At 40.1% G+C, this 21589-nt stretch overlaps 1 protein-coding gene across 8 annotated transcripts in view; it reads right to left on the bottom strand.

The window, feature by feature from the left end:
- The window catches only part of MAST4 (microtubule associated serine/threonine kinase family member 4), a 544916-nt gene that overhangs the window by 240194 nt on the left and 283133 nt on the right, over window positions 1-21589 (bottom strand). For 4 of the 8 annotated variants that reach the window (XM_049103363.1, XM_049103372.1, XM_049103369.1 and 1 more), the window contains 2 exons: window positions 20780-20811; window positions 6249-6284 (listed from right to left, as the gene is read on the bottom strand). In XM_049103363.1, the coding sequence (XP_048959320.1) occupies window positions 6249-6284; window positions 20780-20811 (68 nt within the window). The remainder of the gene's footprint in view (window positions 1-6248; window positions 6285-20779; window positions 20812-21589) is intronic. The other 4 variants (XM_049103368.1, XM_049103370.1, XM_049103373.1 and 1 more) reach the window with 1 other exon arrangement.

Below are 21589 nucleotides of genomic sequence, written 5' to 3'. Positions count from 1 at the left end.
TGAGAATTTTCACAGTAAAATAAAATGCTACTCCACTGCTTAAATGCTAGGAGACTCTAACAATGTAGATACCTCAAGGAAAAATTATTTAATGCATCAAGAGACACCAGTGAAAGCCATATTCTTTGCTTTTTAAACTATCTTTTCTTTAAGTGGTAAGATAAGGGGTAATTTCGAATGCATTTTCCTCCAGGCTGTATTCTCTAGTTTTACAACGGTCACCTAATGCGACCGATACAAGTCTTAAGTTATGTTCTACAAAGAACAACTGGCTGTAACTTATTAAGATACTATAAATTATACATTATTACTCAAAAAAATTGACAATAGGAAAACACACGCATCAGTTTATGTCACCAAAACAATACTTGGAAACGCCTCCAGGTTTGAACTATTTCCCACTCTACAAAGACCCACCGGGGTTTAGAGAGATTTACACACACAAACCCTTCATAAATTAGCTAGTTCAGTGGAACACTGGTCCCCAATCTGCCACCATCACTGCTCCATCAGGACATCAGTGGCAAGTCTGATGAGTCGGTGACAGGAGGCAGCAGCGGGGAGAAAATGGGATGGGGAGGTCTGGTGTTCAAGCCTCTATCATATAACATGCATCGCAGGATGGAAGTGTTTTCTGATGATGGATAAACAACTGAGCTCAGGGCCAGCTACCTCTTTTACGACAGGGTTTTAAAGCTCGTCTCCCAGCTTGCTTCTGCTCTGAACCCCATTTCCAATGATTGGATGGTGGCCTAGGAGGCCAGAGAACAATCTGCAACATCTCTGAATACCTCTACCTCCAAGGCCAGATTCCATCAGTCTTCCGCCAAACAACCTGAAATATATTACCGGGCTCTTAGGTTAAGGTCAGGGCTAAGGCTTTACAAACGCGAGCAGAAGGATTTCTATGTGGGCGGCAACAACAACAAAAGCCAGAGCTCTGGCAGCCTCAACCGAGTCACTCAGAAGCAGGGTGGCAGGGACCCCCAGGCATGAGGCATGAGCCCTTCAGGGGGATGCAGATTTAGGCTAAAGTACTAACAAGCCCAAAATGCGAGGATGACCTGAAGTATGTGCCCTGCAACCTCGCCAAGTACCTAGGACCCTCAAAGCCCTGGCCCGTCCCGTTTCTTTTTGGAGGTAGGCCTCCCAATGGCTGGCTAGAGACATTTTTTTGCAGCCTTCATTTTTAAGGCTCCTGCTGCCGACACCTGTCTCAATTGTCATTGGCTGACCCCTAAAGATGGGAGTGAGATTCCCCAATATTAACGTATCCCGAGAGAACAATTCTTCCTGCCAGGCTCACATTGGGTACGAAAGCCTTCAACTACCTGGCATTTCTTTTAATCAGTTATACTGCTTTGGGGCTCATTTTACAAAGCCATCTGGCTTTGCAAACATCAATGCAAGGGCTATGAAAAACCCCATTTTTTTACTGTGGCCCTGCAATGGGGAGCAATCTACTTCAAAGTATGTTAAGCTGCAAGGGTTCTGGTGTAGAAATAGCTTGCCAAGATGCTTCATTGTTCAGACATCCAAGGAGCCTGGCCCTCTAGAAGATAAAAGGATTCTTCTGAAAGCATCGTGTAAAGGAAAATATTTGGTCAGTCACAGGGTCCCTACAAATGTGATCTTATGCTCCATGGCTGGGTGTCTAAGAAGATGAAAATGAAGGGGCCTTACAGATCTGGCGGGGACCCGGTCAGATAAATTAAAGGTTTGGGGACATGTGCTATCCTAAATTGAAGAACGCTGAGGTGCCCTCCCTTCCTGGGAATATTCTACTCATTCTTACAACACATTTCATACCTCAGGATGGCATTAAGGAAAAATGCTTTGATTTTTTTTCCTACTACTGAATACAATTGCAATTATATATATATATTTTTCAACTGCAATTATATTTAAAATATCTTTACATTCTATTGCTCTGAGAGGTTCACTTTTGAAGTTTTCTATTCATCCATTTCAATAGCCCTACTCTCCTTTCTAGAGACTGCAAGCTGGCCTTTGAAAAATCCAATAGTAGGAGAAGGTACCAATGGTGGTGGTGGTTTTTTTTTCCCCCTGTGTAAATAGCTATTTCATTCACTAGAATTTGAATAGTGACAGAAATGACAACAGAAAACTCAAGGAGACTGACATTTTGACATTTCGATGTACAAAAATATTGCGAGGATTAATGACTAGGGGTCAAATTTAACGTGTCATTTAAAAAAAAATGCCCTTTGACATAACCTAGAAGTTAAAGGCAGCTGGCAGTGCACATCTCTGGCTCACATGAGGTTTCCCCAAGGAAGCAGCTATTTCTCTTCAAGGCATAGAGAGGAAGGGTCTTGACTACTGACCCAGCGGCTTGACCCGAATAAATGGAGCAGCCTCAGCGGCCCGACAGCCGGACAGCAGAAACGGCACATGTTCATGCCACAATCACAGCCAATTTATAATTGCTGCAATCAGTCCAGGGACAGGGTGAGATCTCACTCCTAGAGACAGGAATCTTCTCTGATGATACTACACCTTGCTGCCAACAGACCTGATTAAAATCAAAGCGATATGGAAGTCTCACACTTACACCGGATCTGTTGCATCAATATTTTCTTCCACCTGCCATGTGTAGAAGCTTTAACATATTCTAGCAGCAGATGAAAGCAAAATAAAGATGAAAGCCTGGTAATACTCTACTTTGAGGCAATTTAGGACCAGGCCACACACACGAAGGTGATTTTCAGTGAGGGTTAACATCTTCGCAAGGATAAGAGAATGGCATTAAATTACGACAAAGTGAAGTTACGTTTCACCTTGATCATTTGGAAGCGACCTTTACAAATCTTAAACTGAAAATCTGCATAAAATATTTACCTTGATTCAGCTGTAATTGCTAGCTGAAGATTTTTTTTTCGTTATTTAAAAGTACAGTATCATGTAAAGTTGTTTTGCTTCAGTTTGATCTAGATTCTGAATGCCTATTAGTTAACGTGGGTTCTGGTTTACCTCCTATCTCAGGACGGCCAGGAACGACAGACAGCCTCTAGCCTCCAGGAAAATCGCTTTGAACCCCAATACCTGCAATGTTTTGGAGGTATGCCATTATTTTTTGGTCAGCACAGGCATATCATCACCTGCTTTGTATCTTTATGTAAAGTGCAGAGATTCAACATCACCCTAGCTGACTCATTTAAATCAACACAGATGATGATTTCCATCCAATGTCACAGATCTTGAACATGTGGTTGGTACAGTGTAGGAACTGCAGTTTTTCTGGCTTCAAGAACAGAAAAACTGTTTATCACCTATCGTCACTCCAACCCCTGACCACAGATGGCTGTTTATGTTTGTTGTTTATGTTGTTCACTTATGATGGCTGTTGATGCTCGTTTGACAAGAACGGAGAGGTTCTCTATCCTATTTTAGACAAATTTTCCAGCGTCTCTAGGATTATGCAGGCCTGGAGCAAACTGAAGTCTTAAATATTTGACTTATTTTTTTTTAAGGATTCTTTTATTATTAACCTTATCATACCCTTATTTACTATTTTTTTACTGTTATTTTCCGTTTCTGCAATAGCCTACAAATGTCGAAGAACAATTTCATTTCAAAATTGACAATGGAGAATTCACATACATGATTGCACTAAAATATCATTAGAGTATATTTGAAAATTTGTGTTTATCAACCGCCAATGCTGGTCTTGATTAAAACCTGAGTACAGGAAACAGAATCTGAGTTGATCGAAATACAGCTTATTTGAGAACACCAGGACCACGATACACCTTTTATTCAGCACAGTTGATATCATGTGTTACCTATGACAGAACATGATCTGATGCTCTTGGCTTTTGGGAGGCTCGACTTGTTCAATGGCTTCTAAGTACTCTGTCATTTAAATTTCCACTATGGGGCTGCAGAGAACGTTCCTTCCTTTTCATTCATCGGACGTTAACAGCTCAACCTCCGCACACTGTTGAAAGCATCCTTGATCTTGAGCACAAAACAGAAACAAACCAACAAAGCCATTCTGAAACCAACAAAATTTTCCCTACCCTGATCATGGCATCTAGTTATGTTCCTGAAAGAGTCTCGCTGACCTTTACAGAAAGTAATAGTAAAGGCCAGAATCGGGGTACATGGAGTCTCTGTAGGATGGTACTGGATCTATGGGCTGGATGGAAGCCGGGAGCTAACTGCTCATTACCTTCTTGAGAACAGAAGAGAAAATTCTACTTGGCTATGATTTAATGAAGATTCAAAGTTCACACAGACGGTTTAAATTTAACTCTAACTAAACTAAGTCCTTTTTTTGGTCTCGGTGTGAATAATTTAAATGAATTCCCTCTCTCTTTTCTAAATTACCATCTTTAATATTCATACACATGCCGAAATTTGCCATACCAATTCATTTATTTGAATAATAACACCATTAAAAGTACAAGGAATCTCATTTTTAAAAAGACCTAATTGTATTTTCTCCAAGTATTTCATTCAATAATAATCATAATGTATTAATTATTTTATCATTTCATTTTTGGTTAACAAAACTAAAGGCTTTTTCCTAGTTAACCAAGTAAACATGGGTGGAACCTACATGGGGATGTCCTTTTGCTTTCAGAAGCAAAATACAGACCTTGTGTGTATTTGTATATGTATTAATCTGTAAGACAACATTAGTATCATTCTTAATCACATCCAGTTTTAGTGTTTAGCTATAATCTTACAAATCCCATTCAAAAAACACAAAATTCGTGTTTTAATATTATAAGCAAAGTTTCCAAAAAGCAACTGAGAATATCAGTGAACATAATTAAGTTATTATCATATTAGCATAAAGTTAAGAATCATGAAAACCATGTAAAATATTAGATAAATTTTATCCAAAATTTTAGGTATGACAATTTCTTTTGTCAAGATTAAGTTTTAGAAGAATGGAATCATAAGAGATCACAAAAAACATGGTTTTGCACATCTACAGTTCTTTGTTTACATTATTTATATACCCATCAACCAATCCAAATATGAGTGCACTTTATAGTTTAGTACATAAACAGAAATACAGAGTATTATAAGGTCATAGTCACTGAGAGCATTAATCACTGTAGCTTTAATGCAATAATCGAATTTTTGGATAGATTTCAACATATCACACCCGTAATCCCCATTTCTCCATTTTGTGGTAACTGTACAATTATCACAGAGATAAAGTAAAATCATATATAAAGAATCAAAAGTCACAGAGATAAGGCCTCAGTTTATCAATAAATATTTTCCAATTAGTAACATCAAATAAAGAGATCCCCAACCTGAGAATTATTAATTTTTAAATTCTATTTATCACATAGTTCTATTACCTTTTATATTCAAAACATTTAAGATAACACTCCCCAACTTTAAGGTTTAAATTTATCTTAACCAGAATATGAAAAAAAAAATGGCTAAAAACAATGTAAAGTATGAGAAAGAGCAGTGAAGGACAACTTACCAGACATTATCACTCACTAGCCATTGCATTCAAAAGAGAATGGTGTTGGCACAGAAATAGATAGGGATCAGAATAGAGTGTCCAGAAATAGATCCAAATATATATGGCATCTTTATAATGTGACAAGAGTAACATATCAATCCCATGACAGAGGTTCTTATAATAACTAGAAACTAATAAAGACAGAATCCTACCTCATATCATGTACAAAACTTAAAATTGCAGTAAGATTTGAAGGTTTTAAAAACTGGGGAGAAAATATAAGAGAATATTTATATGACCTTGAGATGGATGCGCCACCCTGAGCGAAACAGATTATCTTAGAAGCAATAAAGAAAAAGACACATTTGATTAAACAATAATTAACAATTTTCATGTGGCAAAAGACATCACACACAGAGCAAAGAACAGTAAAGATACATTTGTATACATATAACCAAGAATTAACATTTCTAAAACACAGTAACTCCAAGACGATATAAAAGAAAAACACTACCAAGCAGGAAAATGGGGGGTGGACGTGAATATGCAGTGAAGAAGAGAGAAGTTCATGTGAATAATAAACATATGAAAATATTCTCAACATCAACAGTGGTGACAAAAATGTAAATTAATGGTCAGTGGTAATTAGATTGGTAAGAATTAAAGGGAGCAATGACATCTAATGCTGATGGGAATGTAGGAAATGGGCACTCTCACGTGCAAATAGCATTTGCTATTCCTTTGAGGAAAATAATTTAGCTTTATCTGTTAAAATTAAAAATACACATACCGTTTGACCAAGCAATTCCACTTCTGGGAATCTATCCTATAGAAGAAAAAAAAAAAAGGACCAGTACGTAAGGACACAGGTACAAAGATGTTTACTACAGCATTGTTTGTTGTGTGGCAGAGGAGGGGGCGGGGGTGTGCCTGGAAATAGCATGAATGCCCCACAATGGGAGCCATAGTTAAATGAAATGTGATCTTATCTATAATATGTAATTATCTCAAAGAACAGGATAAGTTTGTAGGAGCTAATGTGGAGGTCACAAAAGCAAATGGGTAAGGTGAGAAAAGCAAATTGAAGAGCGAGCGCTATAATCCCACCCTCAAAATGGCAGCCAGGGCAGCAAGAGAATGGGGTGTGTGAGCGCACGCGTACGTACGTGGAGGCAGGTGTGGGATACAGGCCAAACTGCCAGCGCCTACCCACGGCTCTAAGTGGGAACAGGGATGAGAAGGGTAAGGGTTATCTACTCTCTCTCCCTGTATTTCTGTGCTGTTTCACTAGTTGCTGGGGGCACCACATTAATCTTTTAATTTTCACAAATATATTCAAGAAACAATTATTAGCTCTCATTAGTGGGAGCAGGGCAGTCTTTCCAGACATTTGTCCTCAGGGAAACGGTAGCAAACAAACAAATATTCCTTTCTCTGCTTATGCCAGTCACCACAGTACTCATGTTTATCTGCTTGCCCAGTAACCATTCCAACTCTCTCCCACGTGCCTATTAGCCATGTGGTTTGGGTGCGCTGGACTCCCAGGGACTCCAACATGGGCTAAGCTGCTTCCGTCGACGAGAAACACAATTTGGAGCCACTTCTACAATTTCAATTTCCTAGTCATCACATCAAAAAAAAAAACAATTTTTTTTTTTTTAAAGAAACACGTGGAGGTATTTTCCATCACATATCTGCATGCTACTCAGTATGTCCCCAAATACTACTGTTTTGACATACACTTAACATACAAATTATTAATCAGCTATTCCACATTCTTCTGTTCTTTATATCTCAATGTAGACTAGCTGTATTTCCAAAGCTCAACAGCCACATGTGGCTAGTACCTACCATTCTGGATAGCATCAGGCCAAGCCTGTTTTACTGTTACCATATTCAAGGGGACACATAATAAAAAATGGCCCACTCAAAGAAAATCGCATAACGGCAAAAGAAGAATAATCTTCTCATGATGAGAATGAGTAAGAAAAAAGTAACCCTGGGATCCCTGGGTGGCTCAGCGGTTTAGCGCCTGCCTTTGGCGCAGGGTGCAATCCTGGAGTCCCGGGATGGAGTCCCACGTTGGGCTCCCGGCATGGAGCCGGCTTCTCCCTCCTCCTGTGTCTCTGCCTCTCTCTCTCTATGTCTCTCATGAATAAATAAATAAATAAATAAATAAATAAATAAATAAATCTTTAAAAAAATAAAAAAAGGAAAAAGTAACCCTGAAAACTGCTGGTAACCACGTGTGAGCTATGGAGGAGAGCTGAAGTGGGATGAAGGAGGAACTGGGTCCTTTGTCAACACTGAGCCTTGGATCAACCCCTGCCAGAGGCCTGGACTATTTAGTTATGGGATCTGGTAAAGTTCCTCTATTTTTTCAGCCACTTTGAGTTAGGTTTTCTATGACTTGTAATCAAAGTATCCCAATTGATACCCATTTATGGCCAAGGCCACGTCTAAACAAATAAATTCTTCTTAAACAAATGAAATCAGATGCTCAACATTTCTTCCATTTATTCAGAGTGAAGCCATGCTTTTGTTAGACTAGTTTTATTTGGTGACATTTTTAGACAGCTTCTGGAAATATGCTTGGATTTCCACAGACTAATTCTTGATCATCCTGGGTAACTGTCCATGGTCACTACATGAGAGTAGCTCTCCTCAAGATGATACAGATATGAGCTGCCAGGGAAACCTATTGGTTCTACTTCTCATTCTACCCTCTTCTCTAGTGCTCCCTTCTCTGCTCCCTCTCTAGAGCGGGGTTCCCCAATTTGAGCACTATTGACATTTGAGGAGCTAAGACTTTGTTGTGGGCAGTGTTCCTGAACATGGTAAAATGTTTAGCACCATCCCACTGGATGACAAAAGAAATCACATGCTCCCAGAAGGTGTGACAATCAAAAATGTCACTAGACATTGTTAAATGTCCTCTTGGTGGACAAAATCACCCATGGTTGAGAACCACTGTTCTAGATCAACCACCAGTTCAAATGCACAAGTAACCTTCACTGTTCCGTTAGACTGAGTCATTGCAGAAAACATTAAAGTAGGATGCTAGCCCTCTGTTCCCTGCATCACAAACCTTCTATGAACACATGAGGTTCTAGAATCTCATCTGTTCACATGTCTTCCTTCTCCTCTCCCGACTACCCTGAGCTCTCCATTGCACTCTTCTCTCCAGAAGAAATGTGCCTACTTCCCTCTCACTTCAGCTTGAAATCATTACCTCAGCTGCTTCCAGAACAAACCACCCAACCATTTCCCTTGGGCTTCTCTGAGGGGATTTTTCTGACAAAGTATCTGCCCACTTATGGTCATTCATTTCTCAACTCAGGCTCCCCCAGATGGGCCACCCAGCTCCTCCATCAGCCCATCTGGAGTGGGGGGGGGGGCAACTTCATCCCTGTCTCTCCATGCTATGACAGCTCATGCTTCATCCTCCCTAACCTGTATCTAAGACTAGGATCGCATTGTAACAACCACTGGAAAGCCCTTCACAGCTTCTCAAACTGATCTATGAAGTTAATTCGATTCCAGTAAAAATTTCAACAGGTTTTTATTTTTCTAGAAACTAACAAACGGATTCCAAAATTAAAGAACCTAGAATAGCCAAGACAATTTTGGAAAAAAAAGTCAAGATGGAGAAGAAACACTACCTAATATCTAAATTTATTATAAAGCCACAATAATCAAAATAGTGTGGTATTTATATAAAGTCAAATAGGCCAATGAGACAGAACACAGCCCATAAACAGACACACACAAATAAAGACAAATGATTTTCAACAAAGGTATATAAAAAAAAAAGCAATTAAGCAGAGAAAGGATATTTGTTCAACAAATGGTACCAGAACAATTAGATACCTACATGCAAGAACATGAACTTCAATCCACACTTCACCCATATACAAAATGAACTCAAAATGGATCATAAACTTAATGTAAAATCCAAAACTGTAAACATTCTGGAAAAACAACAGGAGAAAAGCCTTGTGATCTGCATCAGGCAAAGATGGCTAAGCATGTTCTTTGAAGGACAAACTGATAACACAGACTTCATTAAAATTAAAAACAATTTGCTCTGCTATTAATGCTGTAAAACAGACTGAACACACAAGCCATAAGTTGGGAGGAAATTGGTCAATCATATATAGCAGTGTTATCTATAACAGCCAAAAACTATAAGCAACCCAAACACCCATCAACAAATGGATGGATAGTCAAACTATGGCTCATCCAACTGTACCCATTCAACAGGGTACCGCTTAGCAATAAAAAGTAATGAACTACTGACATATGATACAACATAGCTGAATCCCACAATAATTAAGCCGAGTGAAAGAAACCAGGCCAAAAAATAAAGTACAAACCACTTATTTAAAATTTTAGAGAATGCAAACTAATCTTTAGGGATGGAAAATATTAGTAATTGCCTGATTCAACATGTGGCCGTGAAAGGAGTAACAACAGGTCAGTCAGAGGAAACTTCTGGGCGAGATCGCTGTCTCATTCCCTTGATGTGGGTGGTACACATACATATGACAAAGCTTCTAAAACTGTGTACTTTAAGTGTAGTTTATCCTATGCCAATTGTTCTTCCATAAAGCTGGGGGTTTTTTTTCTCCCCTTTTAACGTGATGGTCGTGGGGGCACTGTTAGCTGTTGGGGAAAACATTAAAAGCTAGACCATGTAGGGTTATACTGCTCTTGGCACAGCTGAAACTGGTTCATGCTACACAGAATTTCATGAGAAGCAGCTTTTTTTTGGACTGTTTTATGCACTTGTTTCATACTGTTTTAAATTCTGTGGTGGAGTAATACAAATAAAAATCACAATTCCTGGGTACTTAACATAATTCAGCCTAAGTGATGTTAAATAGAGGACTACATAAAGGTGTGTGCTGGACAGAGAGAGATTTGATAGAGCCTCAGGAAGTAGTAATTGTTACTACCTTTACTGTAATTCCCCTTAACTATCTCCCCCAGACAACCACCCCCGTGAGTGTTCCACCTGTGGTTTCAAAGATAAGTCTGACCAACATCTTTCAGAAAAAAAAGAAAAAGAAAAAAAAGGAGAATAAAGCTAAGTGGCCTGAATTCTCAAAGATGATAATTAAGTAACAAGCTTTAACCAGGTGTTTGATGACAGCGTTTTCCCCTGTAATTCTATCAGAATCAACTGCATTTACATACAAATTGATAATACCTTGGAATCCCACCTTAAAAAAAAAAAAAAAGCCACCGTTGTTCCCCTAAAACATGTGAAGCCCATGCACTGATCTATTAATTTCTTTTCGGCATATGATGTCAGGTGCATTTTAAAAATATACTTCATTGCTTCCAAGTGCTTCTTTAATCCACAAGGACTGGGCTTAGCATTTCAACTAATTTATCCTAGACATAAAAAACCTTCTGCTTATTCTCCCAGATAATTGATTCTTGATTTGTTAAGATACTAAACACTACGCTTTATACCCTGAAATGCAAAACCCCTGGTGAACTCACTCATGTGCCCCATGCAGAGCAAATACCATTTAGTGCTTCAGCAGAGAGGCCAAGGGGAACACCCTCTTGCTTTGTCCTGCTGCCAGCACAGAGGGACGGTCCCCACTGTCCCAGCATTAAACATTATCATTTGTTACACAGCAGCTACAGGGGGACGTCATATGGTGCCAACGTCTCCAAGCAAACACCCTCTTCAATTTTTGGAAAATATAAATAAACCCGAGAGATAAGCTCTGCCTCAAAGTTGATCTAAGGAAAAGCAAAGATGACCACCAACAATAGCATTAAAAGATGGTACTGGAAAAATCAGGGTTTTCATAAAAGTTGGGCACCGAGTGCTAAGGTCCTTCCGATGTTAATTCCATTGATCTGGATGACACAATAAAAGTTAGAAATCACTTTTTCTATGCACAAAACATATGCCAAACTAATCCTTTCTAAAAGAAGAAGAACACTTTCACATAAACATTTACACAGTCTGCAAATAATTCTTGAAGGATTTTTATAGTTCTAGAATAAAGGCACTTGAAAATCTTTCCCTCATCATATGCATATTTGACTTTATTAGGATTACAATATTCATTTCTTTAAAAATAAAAATTCATCCTTTTTTGCTAAGTCTAATTGACATCACCTATTCATATATGAAAATAAAATTAATAGAACATACTTAGTGAAACTCTGCCCCCTCATTACAGAACTATATGCACAGGATTTCCTTATGGTGCCACGCAAAAATTACCTGGGTGGCGGACGAGGTGAAGCAGAGCCCAGGAGATCATGGGAAGAAATGTGTACAGTTGCTGGCATGTTCTATGGTCATATCTTATGTTCCAAAATCTGGGTATGGAGAAGCCCTCAAACTCACCCAAGGAAAGGGGGGACCTTATATACAACACGTTAGGAGTCAATGCATGTGTATTCAGATGAAAGAAACCACCCACCAGGATTCTCAGAGGGTGAGACCCCTAGTGCAGCAAAACAAATATTTTATCCCCAGCTGTTTAGGTTGGGCAGTCAGCTGCCACAAAGAGTAAAAGGGCAGGGAGGTGAATTCTCAGGAGTCAGAACAGCTGAGGCAATAGCAAAGATTCTAGGGAGAAACACCAAGACACATGTGCAATCTTCCAGCTACCACCCACCCTCCAAGGTTCCCTTCAGAGGGCCTGACTCACTACCACACCACAGGGTACAGAGGACAACACAGAACTCGGCCACTTTGCTCCCGTCTCACTGGATAATGGACACACCAGTTACTGCAGCGGGGAGTCCCCCCACCACACCAGTGTGGCCATCCGTAGGCTCTTTATCAGTCTGAGTAAATTCAGACCAAATTTGGGGTACCTCATGGCAGGTACCTCATGGCAGTTCTGGAGTGTACTCCAAGGTCTTCCCTTTGGTTGCAGTTTTAAGTGTCAATACCCAAGAAGAGTGGGGCTAAGCTTTCTAAAATGTTCAAAGAGGCCAGGATAAGCACAGTGAAGTCAAGCACGCTGGCGTCTACCGTTTATTTGATCCACACTGTGGCCGTCGATGCTAAAATTCATGCCTTTCAGAACCAATCACAGCCACATCCTTGCTGATTACGTCTTTCCAACTCGAGTACACTCTTAAAAAGGAAAGGTTGCTTTCCAACCCCTGGTGGGCAGGAGCCCTAAAAGCTGGGCACAGTTCACAGTGACTCAGAACTATCCTGAACACAAGCAAATCTCAAATCCTTTGTGTTGTTAGTGCTACACTTCTCAAATAGAGGTATGTTCCAACACATTTCTCTTCTGGTTTCTCCCAGGTATGAAATTCTAACTAAAATTTTACTTATGGACATAAGTACTATCCCACTTCATTTCCCCCAACACCTGTCTATCCCAAAACACAATTTCAAGAAGTGACCTGTACACTCTGCTGAGAAAATGGATGGGCAGGTCCAAAGTGATAGATTATTCTAGAAGAGGGGCCGCTGAGCCCCCAACATTCCCTCACAGCCTAATGACACGTAGCCAGAACACATGTGGGGTCTGTCCCTACAGCATGCCTAGAAACCCTATTACCAGGCTTGGCCATCATAGGATACAAGGGAAAAGATCTTCCAAGGACGTGGGGACACATGCCCTCTTTAAAACCTCACCATTGACAAAAGCAGGGGGGTGGGGTGAACCCAGCTCTTCAGAAAACGCTCTTCAACACATCTGGCTTTAAAGAAATTTTCTCAGCCTACTTTGCAAGTATTTGGTCCAACTTTATAGAACAAAACTAAGAGATGGGAGAGGGGGTGGTAGAGAGAGGGCTTAACTCCTGACGCTTACGCAGTACTTAGAGTAGGCCAGGTATGTAATAAACGCTTCACAAATATGACCTGACTTCATTCTCAAGACACTCCCCATTTTACAAACAAGGAAACAAAGACGAGCAGAGGCCCACTAACTTTGTGAAGGTGGTAGCTCTGGTTAAATGGCAAAGACAGGATTGAAACCCCAGCAGCGGGGCTCCTCAGTCCACACTCTGAAAGGTCTATTGACTAACAGACCCGAAAAGGTGGCTTTTAGTGAGAAAGCACAGGCAACCGTCAAGCAGCCTCGGCGGGGGTGGGGGTGGGGGTGTCACCCTATAGAAGCCTCCCTGAAAAACTCCCCAAATTCCTGTTAGATTTGGTTTTGATAAGTCATCCTAGTAAATCTGAAGTGGAGAACTGCCCCCTCGGGCTTTAGGGGCATCCAGAAACCCACTCTGCCACCATACACACCCTGAAGCTCTAACAACACTTCTCAAACTTAGGGTGCCATTGCAGGTTCACCTTGAGATCTGACTGAAGGTCCACCAGCCTCCACGCCAACACCCCCGCCCCTACCCACACAGATTCTAATCTGCGCTCCCAAGTATGTTTGGAAATGTGGATGCATTTTGATAAACTTCCCGAGGGGACCTGACTCTCCTTGCTTTGGAGCAAAATTAAGGTCTTCCTACAATTTTCAAAGGTAAGAAGATCAGTCCTACACTGCTTCTATCTGGCAGGTGTCCTCCCTACCCAGTTCACAGGAGCTGAGGGCAGGCGTGATAAGGGGCGCTGCAAATACATGCCAAATACCAAACTGGCTCGTCGATGAATATATAAATGCGATTGACATTCTTTCACGGGCTGAAATCCTCTCTTTACTCTCAGGATGCATTACACCATTCTCTTTTGATATAAACATGCCACTTTAAATGCTAATTCAGATGCAACACTCAATTTTTAGTTCGTTTTGTTTCTGGGTTTCTAACATTCAAAATGACACCGGACTTCCATTTGGCTTTGACAAGAGATATTTTGAATTCCGGCTTCCATCACTCTCTGGGTGTGGGAGGGGAGAAAGTACTAAAAAGGCAACTAAATTTATTTTAAAACTCATCCAAATACATGCGTGGTTTACATGGCCTTTGTTTTGCTTGAATTAAGCCCTTCCCTCTGTTTCAGGAACTGCTGCCTTCACCTTGCTGAAAAACTCACAAATCAAATTCAACTTGGTTGTAAAATGAAGGTGAGTCCCTCTCCTTGCAGGCTAGACTGAAACTGCTCATTTTACTCAAACTACTTCTCTCAACAGTTCATCGAGGCTGTATGTGCTGGCTGCAATACATCCAGTGGGAATAGAAGTCTTCTTTTTTTTTTTTAAAAAAAAAACAGACATTTCTATATATATGCCGATTACATCAACCTAAGCCTAGTCAATCCCACAGAAGGCCACTTGAGAAATTCCAACCTAAGTCAGTACCTCCAGTTCAATATAGCTACAGTGAGACAAGCCATCATCCACAGCCAGCAGGCCCAGCTCCCTCCAGAAGTTTCCAACAACCATCAGGATCCTCTGTTTCTGCAGCCCTGACCGTCCCCTGACAACAGGGCCCTCCCTCCTGCCGCTTGCTCATCACGCATCCCTTTCCTGCCCCCGCCCAACAGAGACAAAATTAGAAAGAAGCAAAGTCAGTCTGCCTCCCATTCATAATTTATTCACTTACACGTGGGGCGAGAGAGCTCTTGACAGCTGCCGCCCTCTCTGGGAGCCCCACGTCCCAGGAGTCCAGCAGACGCATTCCAGGGATGAGCCGTCGGCGGCTGTGTTAAACGCAGCGCGGTGACACGCTGCCCAAAGCTGTGCACACGCAGGTCAGTGGGAGGCTGGAGAGAAAACAGCTCTGAGGTCCAGCTGAATGCATTTGAAGCCTGGCACGGTGGCACATATACGTAAGAGGCCCGTCTTCTTTGTGGACAGGGAGGTGGGCCTCCTGGCCGACCGGGAGCGGCTGTCCACCAACAGACACCTATCTACGTGGGCCATGCCCACCCTGCCAGCCCCCAGCCACCTCTGGAACCCAGAGATGATGAACGGGAAGTGTGACTGGGAAGGGAACAAAACTGGAAACTAGAACCGCTGCTACATCAGGAAGTTAAAATAAGCCGAGACTCCTGGGTGTCTTTTAGGGATTTCAGTACTCCCACCAATGGCTGGGCACACAGGAGCACACTTTTGCAGGACCTGTGTGCACACCAGGAGCTGCTGCTGCTGCTTGGGGTTTCAGCTGCCGGATGTGCCTTTAAAACGTGGATGGCCAAAGGAGTGGCTAAGTGTCAAGTCACTGTTTCTGCCATAATAAAGTGGTAACTGCATAGGGTTTTAGGAATCCTACGCCAACAGGGCTCCATGAAACAGCACACTCTAGGCTCAGGATTAAAAGACACAGGGCAGCCTGGGTGGCTCAGCGGTTTAGCGCCACCTTCAGCCCAGGGCCTGATCCTGGGGTCCTGGGATCGAGTTCTATGTCGGGCTCCTTGCATGGAGCCTGCTTCTCCCTCTGCCTGTGTCTCTGCCTCTCTCTCTCATTCCCTCTCTCTCTCTCTGTCTCTCATGAATAAATAAATAAAATCTAAAAAAATATATTAAAAAAAAAGACACAGGGGAAAAAAAGTGCTATTTGAGTAGCAAGGAGAATTTCCTTGCTAAGAATAGATAGTGCAGTTTCCTCCTCTGCATAAAGAAATCTGAAAGACAACTAAAAAATACTGGAGGAGAAGAGGGAACTGGCCCCAGCCAATTTCCAGCACCTCTCCCCAGGGAATTCTATGAAAAAAAAAGACACCCTCTCTGTCCCAGAGAAATGTTTATTTGGACAATTAACAAAACACAAGGGGGTCTTTTTAAGAATAAAGCATAGCTGCCAGGGACACCTTGGTTTTGCTTCCAACCATATATTAGCTCACATCTTGCGTTTTTACCCTTTTATCACTTTCCCCGTCTGAAAACAAACACCTCCCAGAGAGTTTTTCCACTTGGGGAAATGGCATTTCAGGACCCAAGATCTAACTCTGGGTAAAGACTAGATACGGGTCCCTCACTCAGCACTATTAACACTTACATAAGTATGGACACTTTAGACTCACTGCTATTAGGAAAATAACAGTAACATCAGGAGAGCCTATGTATTCCACCCTGAATTTTTTTTTTTTTTAATCCACCCTGAATTTAAACCAAGAACGACCTGGCATGAGTCAGCCAGCCCCAGAATCACTGTTAGTCCTCAACACACGGTGATGGGAACGCAGAGCAAAAGCAAGACAGCTCACCCTGCTGGGCGGCTCACAGGCTGGCTGGGGGAGACAGACGTGTGGATCATCTACCAACACCCACACTCTGCGTGTTACTGTACTGTACCCTGTGGGGTAGACAAAGACTAGTCAGTCACTTCTCTTAAAAGGCTGACAATTCAAGACAACAAATCTAGTTCTGCAGCTAAACGTCATAATGTCCCATTATAGATATCATCTCATGTGCCCCCTCGCCTCCACGAGTATCAAAATTTATTATGATGCTCCAGCATCAACTAGCAGGTCCCCGACGCAGGAGATACTCCAACTGCTGTAAAACCGTACTCATTTGAGCCAATCGGCATCAAGTCACCAAAAAACTGAAACAAACGAGTAAAACAGAAATCAATACAGGCTTGGTTATATCCTTTCACTCAAAACAGATAAAATTTATATTAGAATTTTTTCTTCAAATTATTTTTAAATCTCCATATCTGGATAAAACAGTTCAGAATCTCACCTTCATATAATTACTGAGTATTTTAATATTTTTTTAATTTTTTATTTATTTATGATAGTCAGAGAGAGAGAGAGAGAGAGAGAGAGAGAGAGGCAGAGACACAGGCAGAGGGAGAAGCAGGCTCCATGCACCGGGAGCCCGACATGGGATTCAATCCCGGGTCTCCAGGATCGCGCCCTGGGCCAAAGGCAGGTGCCAAACCGCTGCACCACCCAGGGATCCCTTACTGAGTATTTTAAATAAAAGTTTGAGATTATCAAAATGTAGAGGGTATACATCCATGTACCCACCACATTAATCATATACATGAAACCCCTCTTTGTACAGTCCTCTCAAATCCCATTTCTTTCATCCCCTCCACTGATAAGCTTTACTGTAAATTTGTTGCCTATGCATGTTTTTATATTTTTCCTACATGTGTTTGTATTCACCACCAACAAAATGTCTTGTTTTGTATATTTTAAAATTTTATCATGTAAACGCTTTCTTCTACACGCAATTGGCTTTTAGCTTTTGTTCTCCATTATTTTTTCAAGAATTATATGTGTTGATACATATGCTGCGATGCATTCATTCTATCTGCTGTATAGTATTTTGTTGTATGATTATATCACGATTTATTCGGAAGATATGTAGTTTTTGACAGGTAGCTGCGAGGAGAAAGAACAGAGAATACCACAACTTTAGTTCCAAGAAGAAAGGAGATGGAAAGTACTGGAGGAATCTAGGAACAAGCCTTGGCATGTGGCTACTCTTGAAAGAAGACGACTAGCTGAAGGCCAGCTATTCAATGAGTCAGAGTGGAGATGACATCTGGGACTCTTCAGCTGATAAAGGGCTAGAAAAGCCTCTGGAAAACTGATCCGAACGTAGTCACTTGGTTATTTAGTAACATCTTGCCTGGAAAGCAGTCCCTTGGCCTTCTCCACTGTTGCCCTAAGGTCATAGTCACTGCCTTTGCAACCTTGTAGAACATTCATGAAACAACACAGATTTCAAGTGATTTCTTGAGAAAATGATCATAAATGACAAACTATTGGGGAATTGAATGATTTTCTGGACAGAAGATAGTTTGCTTTTTTACACTTTAAGTTAGTAATAAAAAGAAAAATCTATTCTCTGTGTTTTTTGGTGAAAGCTTTAACTTTTACAGATATGAAACCTATGCTATCATGATTCCAGGCATAAAAATTATCAGTAAGACAATACTAAATTTTTAAAGAAAATCTGATAAATCCCTATGCGCTGGAATGAGGACAATGCATCTTAAAAATATCCACCGTCAAGACATACGAAGTAGAAGCAGCAGATGTAACAAAATCAGGCACTGCCTTCCAGGAGCTCAGCCTTTCTGAAGGCCTACACCCCCTGATACATTCAATCACATCACTTTGTAACTACACACAATGAGGAATACATCACCCTGTGTAGATTCTGCTCACTGTTAACATGGAAAAAAAGATTCAACAAAACAGTGGGATTAAATCTGCAATCTTTCTGGGAGAAGATACTAAAAGATTGGAAAACACTTATGCCGGAGGCATTTAACCAGTAAATACACAGGCGAAGTGTTAATAGGCTTAATAATCAGGTCCGGTTATGTTGGCTAGCACCACTCATGCCTTTCCTCATGTGATCTGTTAAAATCACTCTTGCAGTTATTTTTAAAAGTATTTTCTTTTTCTCCAAGTCATAAAACAACCCTGCAAGAGGAAAGTAATTCTGTATGGCGGGGGGGGGGGGGGGGGGGGGGGTGGTCACTGAAAATGCTGAGTGGTGTTAAGTCTCAGGACATGTCTATTATACACCATTAATTCTTTTGGGAATATTTGTGTTTAATAAAAAATACAAAGGAGAATCTTGATTTTTTTTTCCTTTACTCGAAAGTATTAATTAACCAAGAATTCACTGAAAAAGGAAAAGGCAGATTTATGTTGACATACATGCTGTTTTACTCCTATCATCTGATTGATAGATAACTAATTTTTATTACAGAAGAGATTTTAAAATGGCTTAAATGTAATTCTATGTTTCTCTTAGTAAGTTTTCAAAGCACGGATGCCAAAGAAACTTATGTCATCATCCTTTTATAAATACACACAATGAGGAATACATCCTTTATTCATTCATAGCATCCATCATCCTTTTTATTCATGAAAGATGCCATGCTCCCAAGTCAAGAAATTTAAATATTATCTTCTATTTCCCCCACTAACTTACAGCTATCAGCTAATATTAACAGGCTTATACAAGGAGATATGAGATAAGGAGAAACTAGAAAAGAAGATATGGCCCTTAAATAGAAATGGGAAATCTAATTTGTAATTAACATTATCTTAATAAAAATTTACAGGAAACCTAACTCAGAAACTGCCAAAAAAAAAAAAATGCAGTCTATTATAAAAGGCTCAAAGGAAGATCTGACTGAAATTCTGAAGTTTTCAAATCAAGTATTAAAGACAAATGTAAGTTACCTTAAGCATCAAATAAAGGTACAAGGTAAGATAATTTTTTCTATTAAGATATTTCACGTAGTTTTACTTCAGTTTTTCTTGTTTATTGAAATGAATTAGAAATATCAAAATAAAAAAATATCAAAAATGTTTGGGCTTTTCTGCGTCTAGGTGAGAATTCCAATCATTTGGAAGAAGGCAAAGTTTTGATTCTATGGCCAACTTTTAGGCCATTAACCTCTATCACACAGAGATATAAGCTGGAAACTAGTGACAATCTAGACACGTTCTTCAAGAACAATGATTCTTTATCCCCCAGACAGCCTAAAGCTGTAAAACAGTAAGAACCAAAATGGATAGCATTGAGATGTATTGAGTATAGGAGATGAAGTTTGGTTCTCAGATGCAAAGGCTGACCTTCAAAATTTGGTCAACAAAATGAATGCCATTCTCAAACAGTTATCATTTACGTTTCTAATACTCCACACGTTGAGATCTGCATCAACCTCCCTTAAATACTATACTTATTCTTTAAAAAGGACATTGCCCCATCCACTCAATTCTTCAACGTACATACCAAATCCCAGTATTTCTAGACCAGCCCTTACACAGCGCTAGTGGTAACAAATCTACCCTAAATTTAGTGGAACATTAAAGGCAATTCATTTCATTCTGCAACTTCTTAATGGTAAAAAACTATGACTTGTGTAAATATGTTGTTAGTCCTCAAAACAAAAGGTTGAAACAAAGTATAAGGAAATCAAGTTTCATACATCTGCTATTTTAAAATAAGATCATGGCATGAGTCAATTCAGTAAGATCTAGATCTAACAGAAAGATAAGTTGGCTTATAGTCTTCATCAACACGGTAAAAGTTTATAATTTACTTTGCATAAAATCCATACCATAAAAAACAATCACAGAATTCCAGAACAGATAGAAGAACACTGGTTCCTGACTCAGATCAATTTATACTACTCACAGACCAAATAATGTTTTTGCTTGACTACATAAGAGACTTTTTTTTAAATTAAGATTTTCCCAGGAATAAGTAAGCATTTTGCTGACCATGTCCCTAAGGACAAAATCTGAAACGTTTCTTCAAGTTATCCTGAAATCATTGATATGTGGCATTTATAAATCAATGCAAAGTGTCTGTTTTCTGAATTCAGTTCATTATCATTAATTCTCCACTTGCCACTGAAAACCTAACAAGTCAGGGAATAATCACATTACAAACTGTACGAAATATAATAAGGAAACAAAATCAGGCTACTTACAGACTTCCTCTTCTGGGGAGACTCAGCTCCTTCTGTGAAAGAAAAACAAAACAAAACATATATATGAGACACCACATTAACCTTGGCCTGGTAAGGCACCGAACAGACAGCATAAAATGTACCATCCTTCATTATGCTTGATTTAGCGTTTTCCACAATGAAAAGATCTTGATGTCATGATTTTATGCTGCGTCCCTTCTTACATTGTTCTCTTTATATGCTGTGCTGAGTATAAACACAGTTCATCTCAACTCCCAAAAGGAAAAGACACTAATCCTCTCAAAGCAACAACAGCAAAATACTAAGTTGAGCCACATGGCTTTAAAATTGAGCATAAGGAAGATCAGAGGAACCAAGGGACTTACTTAAAGAGGAAAGAGATAGAAGGAGGAGTGGAGATTTTACAGGATTATAATTAAACGAAAGGTGAAATGAAAAAAAGGCAGTTGAATCAGACTACTTACCCCAAGAGCAATAAAATCACACAAAACCCTGTGCATATCAAAGATATACTTTATTATGATTTTCTTAAAAAAAAAAAAAGCCAAAAGTCTCCTTCTGGTTTTGTTTCTTAACGTAAATGTGATTTATGACTTTGGATATTCAAAAGTAGGTTAATGAATCTCTCAAAAGGTAACTAGACAGCAACAATTAATAGAGCGCTTTAAAGTCTTAAAAGGGGGTACTCTCACACTTATCGCAAATTAAGATCACTATCCGCCTAACTATAGGGGAGGCTGTGAAAACAAACAAACAAAAAAGCCAACCAACCAACCAGACAAAAAGGGATACAGAAATAGCTCCGCTCAA

The sequence above is a fragment of the Canis lupus genome, chromosome 2, assembly GCF_003254725.2.
Source record: "Canis lupus dingo isolate Sandy chromosome 2, ASM325472v2, whole genome shotgun sequence".
NCBI lineage: Eukaryota > Metazoa > Chordata > Mammalia > Carnivora > Canidae > Canis > Canis lupus.
This window is presented reverse-complemented; position numbering and strand designations above follow the sequence as displayed.